Source organism: Oncorhynchus mykiss, chromosome 4 (assembly GCF_057628025.1).
Source record: "Oncorhynchus mykiss isolate SJ-2025 chromosome 4, ASM5762802v1, whole genome shotgun sequence".
NCBI classification, from domain to species: Eukaryota; Metazoa; Chordata; class Actinopteri; order Salmoniformes; family Salmonidae; genus Oncorhynchus; species Oncorhynchus mykiss.
Window position 1 is genome coordinate 6,575,623 of NC_143025.1, and position 14,333 is coordinate 6,589,955.

Below are 14,333 nucleotides of genomic sequence, written 5' to 3' on the forward strand. Positions count from 1 at the left end.
AAATGTGGCCGAAGGCATTCCAGACTGACTACATTGCAGTTGCCTGACTGATCATATGATATAGCAATTTGACACGCAAACCATTAAATGCTGCCTATAGTCAGCCTGGAACGCGACCTGTCTCTCTCAGAGTGGCATTTACCGGTCAGCTTGTACCGAACCGGGACATGCGTTCCAAGAATACTGAGAATACTAATACTAAGAAGAATACTAAGAAGAATACATTTTTTAACAAATCCAATTTTATTGGTCACATACACATGGTTAGCAGATGTTAATGCGAGTGTAGAGAAATGGACAAGTGTTCCGGACAAGTGTTTCTTCCTGAATATGATCTGGTTTAAATACCTGAACCGACAAGGTGAAAAATCAGCCGATGCACCGTTGAGCAAGGCACTTAACCCTAATTTGCTCCAGGGGTGCCGTACTACTGTGGCTGACGCTGTAAAACAACACATTTCACTGAACCTATCCGGGGTATGTGATGACAAAACATATAATTTTGTTTTTAAATCTGTTAGCTTGTTCAGGTTTATGAGCTTCAAACACGTGGACTAGAACAGACAAATACACTGATATCCAAGTATTTGTACAGTGACACATGTTGTTTTGTTTCGGCTCTGTACTCCAGCACGTTGGATTTCAGTGCCGACTGCCAGCTTTAATTCGAGGATATTTTCAGGTAAACCGTTTAGAAATTACAGCACTTTTTGTACATTCTAACTTTTAGACAACCAAAAGTATTTAGACAAATTCACTTATGTGTATTAAAGTAGTGAGAAGGTTAGTATCATATTTCTATCACACAATAATAACAACGACAAGCTTGTAGTTTAAACTTGTTGCTGTTTGTTTTGGTTGTGTTTCAGATTATTTTTTTGTGGCCAATAGAAATCAAAAATGATAAATAATGTATTGCGTCATTTTTTTTGTCATTTAACAGAACTACAACAACACCAAACGGTCACTGTCCAAATACCGTACGACGGGACATATGCACCAAGTACAGAGAATTACTTTGTGTACTTTGAGTCAGACCTTTTGAGGTTTTATATATATATATAATGTGACTGTGGTCTAAAACAGGGTTTACAATTCAGTTATTTCTTATTTTCAGGTTATTATCTAACAAACAATCTGAAGTTACGTTTTAATATCAACACAGTCAAGTGTATACTTTTAGGATATATGTCACATTTTTAGAAACAAAATACTAAAATGTAATAAAATATGTTAAGGACTACATTTCCAGAGGTGTCTCTTGGTTATCTGTCCCTCTTACAGCAACCGCTGTTTATCGGTTCCGTTTATCGGTTCCATTTATCGATTCTGGCTTCTTTGGAAAATACCTGCAAGAATAAAAAAAACCAACAGAAATACTGTTTTTGAAATGTTACATAACATTTGTTAAGCAACATCTACCAGGGTTGGGGTCAATTTAATTTCAATAAAACATTTTTAAGTAAGTTAAACTTTTCAATGAATGAAATAAGACATTTCCGTTTACTTCCTGAATTGACAAGGACATTATGAAATTGACCCCAAACCCGATACAGTACAATGAACGTTATCACCTGAACATCATAATAATGACGTACCTTCTACAACAGGTCAGTATCACAAACAAGATGGCCACACCACCAACCACAGCTATTACTGCAGAGATTACAGAGACTGTAGACAGGGAGGACAGGTCCAGGTCTGGAACACACCACAAACAGACAAAACAAACACTTGTTTATTAAGGACTCTATTCAATCTGTAGTACTAAAGTGTTGCCAAATATAAAAAAGTAATTTCTGATGGTCAGACACATTAGTGTTGACTAACATCTGATGGTCAGACACATTAGTATTGACTAACAGCTGATGGTCAGACACATTATAAGAAGTATAGAATTTATAGAAGATGTATAGAATGTATATGTGTAGAAGCTGTATAGAATGTATAAATGTATAGAAGGATAGGTGTATAGAATGTGTATAGAAGATGTATAGAATGTGTATAGAATTTATAGAATGTGTATATGATGTATAGATGTGTAGAATGTTTCAATTATAGACGTATATAATGTATAGACAGATTATATAGATGTATAGTTTATATAGATGTATAGATTGAATAGATTATATAGATGTATACAGTGGCCTTGCGAAAGTATTCGGCCCCCTTGAATTTTGCCACATTTCAGGCTTCAAACATAAAGATATAAAACTGTATTTTTTTGTGAAGAATAAACAACAAGTGGGACACAATCATGAAGTGGAACGACATTTATTGGATATTTCAAACTTTTTTAACAAATGAAAAACTGAAAAATTGGGCGTGCAAAATTATTCAGCCCCCTTAAGTTAATACTTTGTAGCGCCACCTTTTGCTGCGATTACAGCTGTAAGTCGCTTGGGGTATGTCTCTATCAGTTTTGCACATCGAGAGACTGAGATTTTTTCCCATTCCTCCTTGCAAAACAGCTCGAGCTCAGTGAGGTTGGATGGAGAGCATTTGTGAACAGCAGTTTTCAGTTCTTTCCACAGATTCTCGATTGGATTCAGGTCTGGACTTTGACTTGGCCATTCTAACACCTGGATATGTTTATTTTTGAACCATTCCATTGTAGATTTTGCTTTATGTTTTGGATCATTGTCTTGTTGGAAGACAAATCTCCGTCCCAGTCTCATGTCTTTTGCAGACTCCATCAGGTTTTCTTCCAGAATGGTCCTGTATTTGGCTCCATCCATCTTCCCATCAATTTTAACCATCTTCCCTGTCCCTGCTGAAGAAAAGCAGGCCCAAACCATGATGCTGCCACCACCATGTTTGACAGTGGGGATGGTGTGTTCAGGGTGATGAGCTGTGTTGCTTTTACGCCAAACATAACGTTTTGCATTGTTGCCAAAAAGTTCAATTTTGGTTTCATCTGACCAGAGCACCTTCTTCCACATGTTTGGTGTGTCTCCCAGGTGGCTTGTGGCAAACTTTAAACAACACTTTTTATGGATATCTTTAAGAAATGGCTTTCTTCTTGCAACTCTTCCATAAATGCCAGATTTGTGCAATATACGACTGATTGTTGTCCTATGGACAGAGTCTCCCACCTCAGCTGTAGATCTCTGCAGTTCATCCAGAGTGATCATGGGCCTCTTGGCTGCATCTCTGATCAGTCTTCTCCTTGTATGAGCTGAAAGTTTAGAGGGACGGCCAGGTCTTGGTAGATTTGCAGTGGTCTGATACTCCTTCCATTTCAATATTATCGCTTGCACAGTGCTCCTTGGGATGTTTAAAGCGTGGGAAATCTTTTTGTATCCAAATCCGGCTTTAAACTTCTTCACAACAGTATCTCGGACCTGCCTGGGGTGTTCCTTGTTCTTCATGATGCTCTCTGCGCTTTTAACGGACCTCTGAGACTATCACAGTGCAGGTGCATTTATACGGAGACTTGATTACACACAGGTGGATTGTATTTATCATCATTAGTCATTTAGGTCAACATTGGATCATTCAGAGATCCTCACTGAACTTCTGGAGAGAGTTTGCTGCACTGAAAGTAAAGGGGCTGAATAATTTTGCACGCCCAATTTTTCAGTTTTTTGATTTTAAAAAAAAGTTTGAAATATCCAATAAATATCGTTCCACTTCATGATTGTGTCCCACTTGTTGTTGATTCTTCACAAAAAAATACAGTTTTATATCTTTATGTTTGAAGCCTGAAATGTGGCAAAAGGTCGCAAAGTTCAAGGGGGCCGAATGCTTTCGCAAGGCACTGTAGATGTATAGAATGTATAGATTATATAGATGTATAGTATGAATAGATTGTATAGATGTATAGATTATATAGATGTATAGTATAAATAGATTATATAATTGTATAGAATGTATAGATGATATAGATGTATAGTATGAATAGATTATATAGAGGTATAGATGTATAGAATTTCCTACCTGTGCACATATATGACCCGGGTGTGTTGAGGCAGTCCGTGTTTTGGGGGCACGGGTTTGGCTGATCGGCACACTCATCGACATCTACAGCAAATCAGTCAGAATACAAAACTAAAGACATGCATGTCGACTGTAGTGCCTTAATTAAAATCTCTCTCTCACACACACACACACCCCTCCAGCCCACTCCCTACCGTGGCAGATTGGGGGAGCAGGACTCCATTGATAGCTGTTGGGGTCACAGGTCACAGAGGATGGACCAATCAGCTGATAGCCTGGACCACACTGGTAGTAGATGACGGAGTCACAGAGCAGAGAGAAGCCTGACTGTAACCTGGGGATTGGACCACAACTGGGATCTGGGAGGGAGGAAGGAGGAGGAAGGAGGGAGGAGGAGGAGGGAGGGAGGGAGGAAGGGGGAGTAAGTACAGTGATAACCTAATGATGATGAGGTCACAGTAGAGAGAAGCCTGTCTGTAACCTGGGGACTGGACCACACCTGAGGAGGTCAGATGAAAGTCAACAGCCTGTTGGAGAGGAGCGGCCTGAGCAAGGCTCTGCACAGAATCCCTGATCTACTAAATACACATATTTTGCGTACCATGTAGTTGCTAGATTCCTTTACTGACTCCATGTCCAATCTCTATCTTTTCTCTACCTGTGTCTGGTTCCATCCAATCAGAGAGGTTAGGGTAAAGGATGAGGGTTAGGAGAACAGTACCTGTTCCATCCAGACAGAGAGGTTAAGGTGAGGGATGAGTGTTAGGAGAATAGTACCTGTGTCAGGCTCCATCCAGGCAGAGAGGTTAAGGTGAGGGATGAGGGTTAGGAGAATAGTACCTGTGTCAGGCTCCTTCCAGGCAGAGAGGTTAAGGTGAGGGATGAGGGGGTGGCTGCAGGCCAGCATGTCTTCTGGGCTGACCGTACGGCTGAATGGGTCGGAGGGAACACGTGTGATGTGCGTGTTGTCACAGATGATACGTGACAGGGACACGGTGTGAAGCTGAGCTCTCTGGGTGCTGGTGAACACAGCCTCTCTCTCCCACCAGAACCTGACAGAGGGGGAGAGGTTACTGGGTAGGCAGACATACTGTAGGGCCGATTCAAAACAGACACATTGGGTGGGCAGCATCTCAGACATACACTGAGTGTACAAAGCATTAGGAACACCTTCCTAATATTGAGTTGCACCCCCTTTTGCCCTCAGAACAGTCTCAGTTCGCTGTGGAAAGCGTTCCACAGGGATGCTGGTCCATGTTGACTCCAATGCTTCCCACAGTTGTGTCAAGTTGGCTTGGTGGACCATTCTTGATACACACCGGGAAACTGTTGAGCGTGAAAAACCCAGCAGCGTTGAAGTTCTTGACACTGAAACCGGTGCGCCTGGCACCTACTACCATACCCGGTTCAAAGGCACTTAAATATTTTATCTTGCCCATTCACCCTCTGAAAGGCCCACGTACACAATCCATGTCTCAATTGTCTCCAGGCTTAAAAACCCTTCTTTAACCAGGTCTCCTCCCCTTCATCTACACGGATTTGAAGTGGATTTACCAAGTGACCTCAATAAGGGATCATATCTTTCACCTGGTTTCACCTGGTCAGTCTGTGTCATGGAAAGATCAGGTGTTCTTAATGTTTTGTTAACTCAGAGTAGATGGTCATGAGATTCATGTATTTTTGGATATGATCAATATACATTATTATTATTATTATTATTGTTATTATTAAGTATTCATTCAAACCATTTATATTTGCAAACCCTCGTCTTAAGGACAGGACTCAATCCGGTCTGCGGACGATCCGCGGTGCAGCTCGGGTCACATTTAAAAGGTCATTTCCGATTGACCCGGCATTTGCAGCATTTTACTTAGACTGTGATCTCTGCGACAGCGGTAACAACGCCTTTAAACGGAGCTTAGCCACAAAGGGCCGATCGGATTGAATTCCAGTGTCACATTCTGACCTTTATTTCCTTTGTTTTGTCGTTATTTAGTATGGTCAGGGCGTGAGTTGTTTTTCTAGGTTTTGGGTATTTCTATGTTTCGGCCTAGTATGGTTCTCAATCAGAGGCAGGTGTCATTAGTTGTCTCTGATTGAGAATCATACTTAGGTAGCCTGGGTTTCACTGTGTGTTTGTGGGTGATTGTTCCTGTCTCTGTGTTTTGCACCAGACAGGGCTGTTTTTGGTTTTCCACGTTTATTGTTTTGTAGTGTTCGTGTTTATCCTTTTTTATTAAACATGAATCAATAGAAACCACGCTGCGTTTTGGTCCGCCTCTACTTCACCACAGGAAAACCCCTTACATCCAGTCTAATCGTTATTACATGTGTTATTACATGCCTTATTACATGCGTTATTACATGCGTTATTACATGCGTTATCACATGCCTTATTACATGCGTTATTACATGCCTTATTACATGCCTTATTACATGCGTTTGTGTTTCACAACCTTGTAAAACCTAGTTTTGATGAGAGTGTTGCTGTGTGCAGAGGGTCCCAGGTTGGAGCCCAGCTTGGGGTAGAACAGGGATGGAAGCCTTACTGTTACACAATAAGAGTCAAACCACCATCTCTCATCTCACCTGTCTCCGTCTCTCAGTGCTCTGAACTGCTTGGCCAGTAGACAGGCCAGGAGGGGTCCCACCCGGCCCCCAGGTAGAGGAGGCTCTGAGATGGCCCCCACCCATACGTCGATGTTCTGGGACGTCCCGTACAACAACAGGAACTTCTCAGCCAGACCAGGGTTACCCAGGATACCTGCCAGGTCAGAGGTCAGACGAACGTGATGGAAATACGTTGGAACACATTTTCATTGTCCTGTATTATCCTTTGTGGTTTTGAATGTAGTATGGAACAGTGTATGTGTTATGAATTATGAGGAACACAATGGAAAACAAGTGCAGTGTATACAAATATGAAAACAAGTTCTCAATGAGACTGGCTAGAATAATATTCTGTTTATCTATCTACCTGCAAGGTCAGAGGTGGTGTTGGGAACAGAGAGGCCACAGAGCCCACGCCACGAGCTGTAACCTGGTAGAGCAGGAAGTAAGGGGAAGGAGAGATTGATGGAGGGAATAGAAGAAGAAGAGGGGTAGAAGAATTAAGAAAATAAATGGAGATAAAACAACAACAAGGATAAGTCCAGTTGGGCCATCTTCTAACATGTACGTTTGAGAGTATACTATAAGTACTGTATACTGTTTAATATACCAGCAGGGACCAGGTAGGCCTGTACTAATATAGTATTGTAGTATAATAATATAGTACTAATATTACCAGGCAGGCCGTGGTCTATATAATATAGTAATATAGTACTAATATTACCAGGCAGGCCATGGTCTATATAATATAGTAATATAGTACTAATATTACCAGGCAGGCCATGGTCTATATAATATAGTAATATAGTACTAATATTACCAGGCAGGCCGTGGTCTATATAATATAGTAATATAGTACTAATATTACCAGGCAGGCCGTGGTCTATATAATATAGTAATATAGTACTAATATTACCAGGCAGGCCATGGTCTATATAATATAGTAATATAGTACTAATATTACCAGGCAGGCCGTGGTCTATATAATATAGTAATATAGTACTAATATTACCAGGCAGGCCATGGTCTATATAATATAGTAATATAGTACTAATATTACCAGGCAGGCCATGGTCTATATAATATAGTAATATAGTACTAATATTACCAGGCAGGCCGTGGTCTATATAATATAGTAATATAGTACTAATATTACCAGGCAGGCCATGGTCTATATAATATAGTAATATAGTACTAATATTACCAGGCAGGCCGGGGTCTATATAATATAGTAATATAGTACTAATATTACCAGGCAGGCCATGGTCTATATAATATAGTAATATAGTACTAATATTACCAGGCAGGCCGTGGTCTATATAATATAGTAATATAGTACTAATATTACCAGGCAGGCCATGGTCTATATAATATAGTAATATTGTAACGGTTTTCTTTATGAGAAGGAGAGTCGGACCAAAATGCAGCGTGTAGATTGCGATTCATGTTTAATGAAAAAACCACACTAAACACAAACACTACAAAAACAATAAACGTAACGAAAACCTAAACAGCCTATCTGGTGAAAACACATAGACAGGAACAATCACCCACAAACACACAGTGAAACCCAGGCTACCTAAATATGGTTCCCAATCAGAGACAATGACAAACACCTGCCTCTGATTGAGAACCATATCAGGCCGAACATAGAACTAGACAAACTAGACATGTAACATAGAATGCCCACTCAGATCACACCCTGACCAAATCAAAACATAGAAAATACAAAGTAAACTATGGTCAGGGCGTGACAGTACCCCCCCCCCAAGGTGCGGACTCCGGCCGCAAAACCTGAACCTATAGGGGAGGGTCTGGGTGGGCATCTGTCCGCGGTGGCGGCTCTGGCGCTGGACGTGGACCCCACTCCATGACAGTTTTAATCCCCCTCCTAAACGTCCCTAAATAGGTTACCCACCACAATGATAACATGGGACAGAGGGACAGCTCGGGACAGAGGTAACTCGGGACAGATGGGTAGCTCAGCCCTGAGAGGAAGCTCAGCACTGAGAAGAAGCTCAGCACTGAGAGGAAGCTCAGGCAGGTGGTTGGATCCGGCAGATCCTGGCTGGCTGGCGGTTCTGGAAGATCCTGGCTGACTGGCGGATCCAGGAGAATCTGGCCGACTGGCGGATCCAGGAGAATCTGGCCGACTGGCAGATCTGGAAGAGTCTGGTCGACTGGCAGATCTGGAAGAGTCTGGTCGACTGGCAGATCTGGAAGAGTCTGGTCGACTGGCAGATCTGGAAGAGTCTGGTCGACTGGCAGATCTGGAAGAGTCTGGACGACTGGCAGATCTGGAAGAGTCTGGACGACTGGCAGATCTGGAAGAGTCTGGACGACTGGCAGATCTGGAAGAGTCTGGACGACTGGCAGATCTGGAAGAGTCTGGACGACTGGCAGATCTGGAAGAGTCTGGACGACGGGCAGATCTGGAAGAGTCTGGACGACGGGCAGATCTGGAAGAGTCTGGACGACGGGCAGATCTAGAAGAGTCTGGTCGACTGGCAGATCTGGAAGAGTCTGGTCGACTGGCAGATCTGGAAGAGTCTGGACGACTGGCAGATCTGGAAGAGTCTGGACGACTGGCAGATCTGGAAGAGACTGGTCGACACAGACTGGCTGCTCTGGCTGCTCCATGCTGACTGACAGCTCTGGCTGCTCCATGCTGGCAGACTGCTCTGGCTGCTCCATGATGACTGGTAGCTCTGGCTGCTCCATGCTGACTGGCTGCTCCATGCTGACTGGCAACTCTGGCTGCTCCATGCTGACTGGCTGCTCCATGCTGACTGGCAGCTCTGGCTGCTCCATGCTGACTGGCTGCTCTGGCTGCTCCATGCTGACTGGCTGCTCCATGCTGACTGGCGGCCCTGGCTGCTCCATGCTGACTGGCGGCCCTGGCTGCTCCATGCTGACTGGCGGCCCTGGCTGCTCCATGCTGACTGGCGGCCCTGGCTGCTCCATGCTAACTGGCAGCTCTGGCGGCTCCTTGCAGACTGGCAGCTCTGGCGGCTCCTTGCAGACTGGCAGCTTTGGCGGCATCCTGCAGACTGGCAGCTCTGGCGGCTCCTTGCAGACTGGCAGCTCCATGCAGACTGGCAGCTCTATGCAGACTGGCAGCTCCTTGCAGACTGGCAGCTCCTTGCAGACTGGCAGCTCTAAGCTAACTGGCAGCTCTATGCTAACTGGCAGCTCTATGCTAACTGGCAGCTCTATGCTAACTGGCAGCTCTATGCTAACTGGCAGCTCTATGCTAACTGGCAGTTCTGAACAGGCGGGAGACTCCGGCAGCGCTGTAGAGAAGGGAGGCTCTGGCAGCGCTGGACAGGCGAGGCGCACTGTAGGCCTGATGCGTGGTGCTGGCACTGGTGGTACTGGGCCGAGGACACGCACAGGAAGCCTGGTGCGGGGAGCTGCTACCGGAGGGCTGGGGTGTGGAGGTGGTACTGGAAAAACCGGACCGTGCAGGCGCACTGGAGCTCTTGAGCACCGAGCCTGCCCAACCTTACCTGGTTGAATGCTCACGGTCGCCCTGCCAGTGCGGCGAGGTGGAATAGCCCGCACTGGGCTATGCAGGCGAACCGGAGACACCGAGCGCAAGGCTGGTGCCATGTAAGCCGGCCCAAGGAGACGCACTGGGGACCAGCTGCGTAGAGCCGGCTTCATGGCATTAGGCTCGACGCTCAATCTAGCCCGGCCAACACGCGGAGCTGGAATATACCGCACCGGGCTATGCACCCGCACTGGAGACACCGTGCGCACCACTGCATAACACGGTGCCTGTCCGGTCTCTCTAGCCCCCCGGTAAGCACAGGGAGTCTGCCCAGGTCTCCTACCTGGCGTAGCCATACTCCCTGTTAGCCCCCCCCCAATAAATTTTTGGGGCTGCTTCTCAGGCTTCCATCCGCTACGTCGTGCTGCCTCCTCATATCTGCGCCTCTCCGCTTTCGCCGCCTCCAGTTCTTCTTTGGGGCGGAGATATTCTCCTGGCTGAGCCCAGGGTCCTCTTCCTTCTAATTCGTCCTCCCATGTCCATACCTCCTCTTTGGGCTGCTCCTGTTGCCTCTTCTCCTGCTGCACCTTTGGGCGGCTACACTCCCCTGGTTTAGCCCAGGGTCCTCTCCCGTCGAGGATTTCCTCCCATGTCCAGAAATCCTTATTGCGCGTCTCCTCGCGCTGCTCCTGCCTGTTGACACGCTGCTTGGTCCTTTTGTGGTGGGTGATTCTGTAACGGTTTTCTTTATGAGAAGGAGAGTCGGACCAAAATGCAGCGTGTAGATTGCGATTCATGTTTAATGAAAAAACCACACTAAACACAAACACTACAAAAACAATAAACGTAACGAAAACCTAAACAGCCTATCTGGTGAAAACACATAGACAGGAACAATCACCCACAAACACACAGTGAAACCCAGGCTACCTAAATATGGTTCCCAATCAGAGACAATGACAAACACCTGCCTCTGATTGAGAACCATATCAGGCCGAACATAGAACTAGACAAACTAGACATGTAACATAGAATGCCCACTCAGATCACACCCTGACCAAATCAAAACATAGAAAATACAAAGTAAACTATGGTCAGGGCGTGACAAATATAGTACTAATATTACCAGGCAGGCCGTGGTCTATATAATATAGTAATTTAGTACTAATATTACCAGGCAGGCCATGTTCTATATAATATAGTAATATAGTACTAATATTACCAGGCAGGCCATGTTCTATATAATATAGTAATTTAGTACTAATATTACCAGGCAGGCCATGTTCTATATAATATAGTAATATAGTACTAATATTACCAGGCAGGCCATGTTCTATATAATATAGTAATATAGTACTAATATTACCAGGCAGGCCATGTTCTATATAATATAGTAATATAGTACTAATATTACCAGGCAGGCCGTGGTCTCGACCCCGCTGCAGGTTGAGGGCACCCAGGTCTAGTGGCATCCCACCCTGGGCCTGGAACAGTCTCTCAGTTAGCTCCTCAACCATCATCTGGCCTGGCATCTGGAGCTTGGCTGGGGAAAGGAGGAGGCCACGCAGCACTGGGTCTATACCACCTGAGAGAGGTGGGATAGAGAGAAGAGAGATGTGGGAGAGAGAGAGGAGCAAGGTGGGATAGAGGTGGGAGAGAGGAGGAGAGAGGTGAAAAGAGGTGAGGGAGAGAGAGAAGAGAGGTGGGGGAGAGAGAGAGGAGAGAGGTGGAGGAGAGAGAGAGGAGAGAGGTGGAAGAGAGAGGAGAGAGGTGGGGGAGAGAGGAGAGAAGTGGAGGAGAGGTGAAAATAGGTGTGGGAGAGAGAGAAGAGAGGTGGGGGAGAGAGAGGAGAGAGGTGGGGGAGAGAGGAGAGAGGTGAAAATAGGTGAGGGAGAGAGAGAGGTGAGGGAGAAGAGAGGTGGGGGAGAGAGAAAGGTGGGAGAGAGGGAGGACAGGGGTGGGAGAGAGGTGAGAGATGTGGGAGAGCGGCAGGGAGAGAGAGAGGAGAGAGGTGGGGGAGAGAGAGGAGAGAGTTGGGGGAGAAGTGGGGGAGAGAGAGGAGAGAGTTGGGGGGAGAGAAGTGGGGGAGAGAGGTTTAATAATGCAGACATATTTTGACTTCCACCCATGTCATTGTCTGCATCATTTCCCCCATATATCCAGTGTAGAATATACAGTACATTCAACGTATTCAGATCCCTGGACTTCTTTCACATTTTGTTACATTACAGCCTTATTCTAAAATTCATTAAATATTATTTTTCTTCATCAATCTACACACCCCATGATGACAAAGCAAAAAACAGGTTTAGATATTTTAGCAAATGTATTAAAAATTAAAAATAAACACAGGTATATACAGTTGAAGTCGGAAGTTTACATACACCTTAGCCAAATACATTTAAACTCAGTTTTTCACAATTCCTGACATTTAATCCAGGTAAAAATTCTCTGTCTTAGGTCAGTTAGGATCACCACTTAATTTGACATCACATTCCCAGTGGGCCAGAAGTTTACACACACTCTATTAGTATGTGGTAGCATTGCCTTTAAATTGTTTAACTTGGGTCAAACGTTACAGATAGCCTTCCACAAGCTTCCACAATAAATTGGGTGAATTTTGGCCCATTCCTACATTTGTGGAGAGGTTGAAAAACGTGTTGTAATGTCTCCAACCTAATTATATGTAAACTCTGACTTCAACTGTACATAGGCGTACATAGGCGTACATAGGCCCATTATCAGCAACCATAGGCGTACATAGGAGTACATATCTACATAGGCGTACATATCTACATAGGAGTACATATCTACATAGGAGTACATATCTACATAGGTGTACATATCTACATAGGAGTACATATCTACATAGGAGTACATATCTACATAGGAGTACATATCTACATAGGAGTACATATCTACATAGGAGTACATATCTACATAGGCATACATATCTACATAGGCGTACATATCTACATAGGCGTACATATCTACATAGGCGTACATATCTACATAGGCGTACATATCTACATAGGCGTACATATCTACATAGGAGTACATATCTACATAGGAGTACATATCTACATAGGAGTACATATCTACATAGGAGTACATATCTACATAGGCGTACAGAGGCCCATTATCAGCAACCATCACTCCTGTATTCCAATGGCATAAATAAAACTGGCCTTTAGACTAGTTAAGTATCTGGAGCATCAGCATTTGTGGGTTCGATTACAGGCTCAAAATGGCCAGAACCAAAGGACTTTCTTCTGAAACTCGTCAGTCTATTCTTGTTCTGAATGAAGGCTATTCCATGCGAGAAATTGCCAAGAAACTGAAGATCTCGTACAACGCTGTGTACTACTCCCTTCACAGAACAGCGCAAACTGTCTCTAACCAGAATAGAAAGAGGAGTGGGAGTTTCCGGTGCACAACTGAGCAAGAGGACAAGTACATTAGAGTGTCTAGTTTGAGAAACAGACGCCTCACAAGTCCTCAACTTGCAGTTTCATTAAATAGTACCTGCAAAACACCAGTCTCAACGTCAACAGTGAAGAGGCGACTCCGGGATGCTGGCCTTCTAGGCAGAGTAGCAAAGAAAATGCCATATCTCAGACTGGCCAATAAAAAGAAAAGATTAAGATGGAGAAAAAGAACACAGACACTGGACAGAGGAAGATTGTCTAGAAGGCCAGCATCTCGGAGTCGCCTCTTCCCTGCAATTCCCCAACGGACTTAGGAGGTGAAGGTCGAGTCATGCTTCCTCCGAAACATGACCCGCCAAGCCACGCTTCTTAACACCCACCCACTTAACTCAGAAGCTAGATGCACCAATGTGTCGGAGGAAACACCGTTCAACTGATGACCAATGTCAGCCTGCAGGCGCCTGGCCCACCAGAAGGAGTCGCTAGAGCACAAAGAGCCAAGTAAAGCCCCCCCCCCCCCCGGCCAAACCCTCCCTGGGTCTGTAGTGCCTTAGACCGCTGCGCCCCTCGGGAGGCCGATAAACATATTCTATTGTTATTCACAATAAAAGTGACTCCAAAATGACACAATACATTATTTACCATTCATTTCTATTGGGCACAAAATAATCTGGAACACATCCAAAACAAACAGCAAATGTATCCAACAAATTTGTTGTCACAAGCTTGATGTAATCATTGCGTGCTGTGAATATGGGACCAAATACTTTGTCCTACTTTAATACACATATAAGTGAATTTGGCCCAATACTTTTAGTCCCCTAAAATGGGGGGATTATGTACAAAAAGTGATGTAATTTTCA

General features: G+C 44.5%; 1 protein-coding gene across 1 annotated transcript in view; it reads right to left on the reverse strand.

Annotated features, from left to right (window-relative positions):
* Positions 1–224: 224 nt before the first annotated feature.
* The window catches only part of epx (eosinophil peroxidase), a 29,019-nt gene continuing 14,910 nt past the window's right edge, over positions 225–14,333 (reverse strand). Inside the window, exons 10-17 of the mRNA XM_090230993.1 lie at positions 11,457–11,627; positions 6,917–6,979; positions 6,529–6,703; positions 4,780–4,991; positions 4,134–4,298; positions 3,940–4,023; positions 1,599–1,701; positions 225–1,349 (exon numbers count right to left, since the gene is read on the reverse strand). Coding sequence (XP_090087119.1) covers positions 1,295–1,349; positions 1,599–1,701; positions 3,940–4,023; positions 4,134–4,298; positions 4,780–4,991; positions 6,529–6,703; positions 6,917–6,979; positions 11,457–11,627 — 1,028 coding nt within the window. The 3' untranslated portion in view covers positions 225–1,294. The remainder of the gene's footprint in view (positions 1,350–1,598; positions 1,702–3,939; positions 4,024–4,133; positions 4,299–4,779; positions 4,992–6,528; positions 6,704–6,916; positions 6,980–11,456; positions 11,628–14,333) is intronic.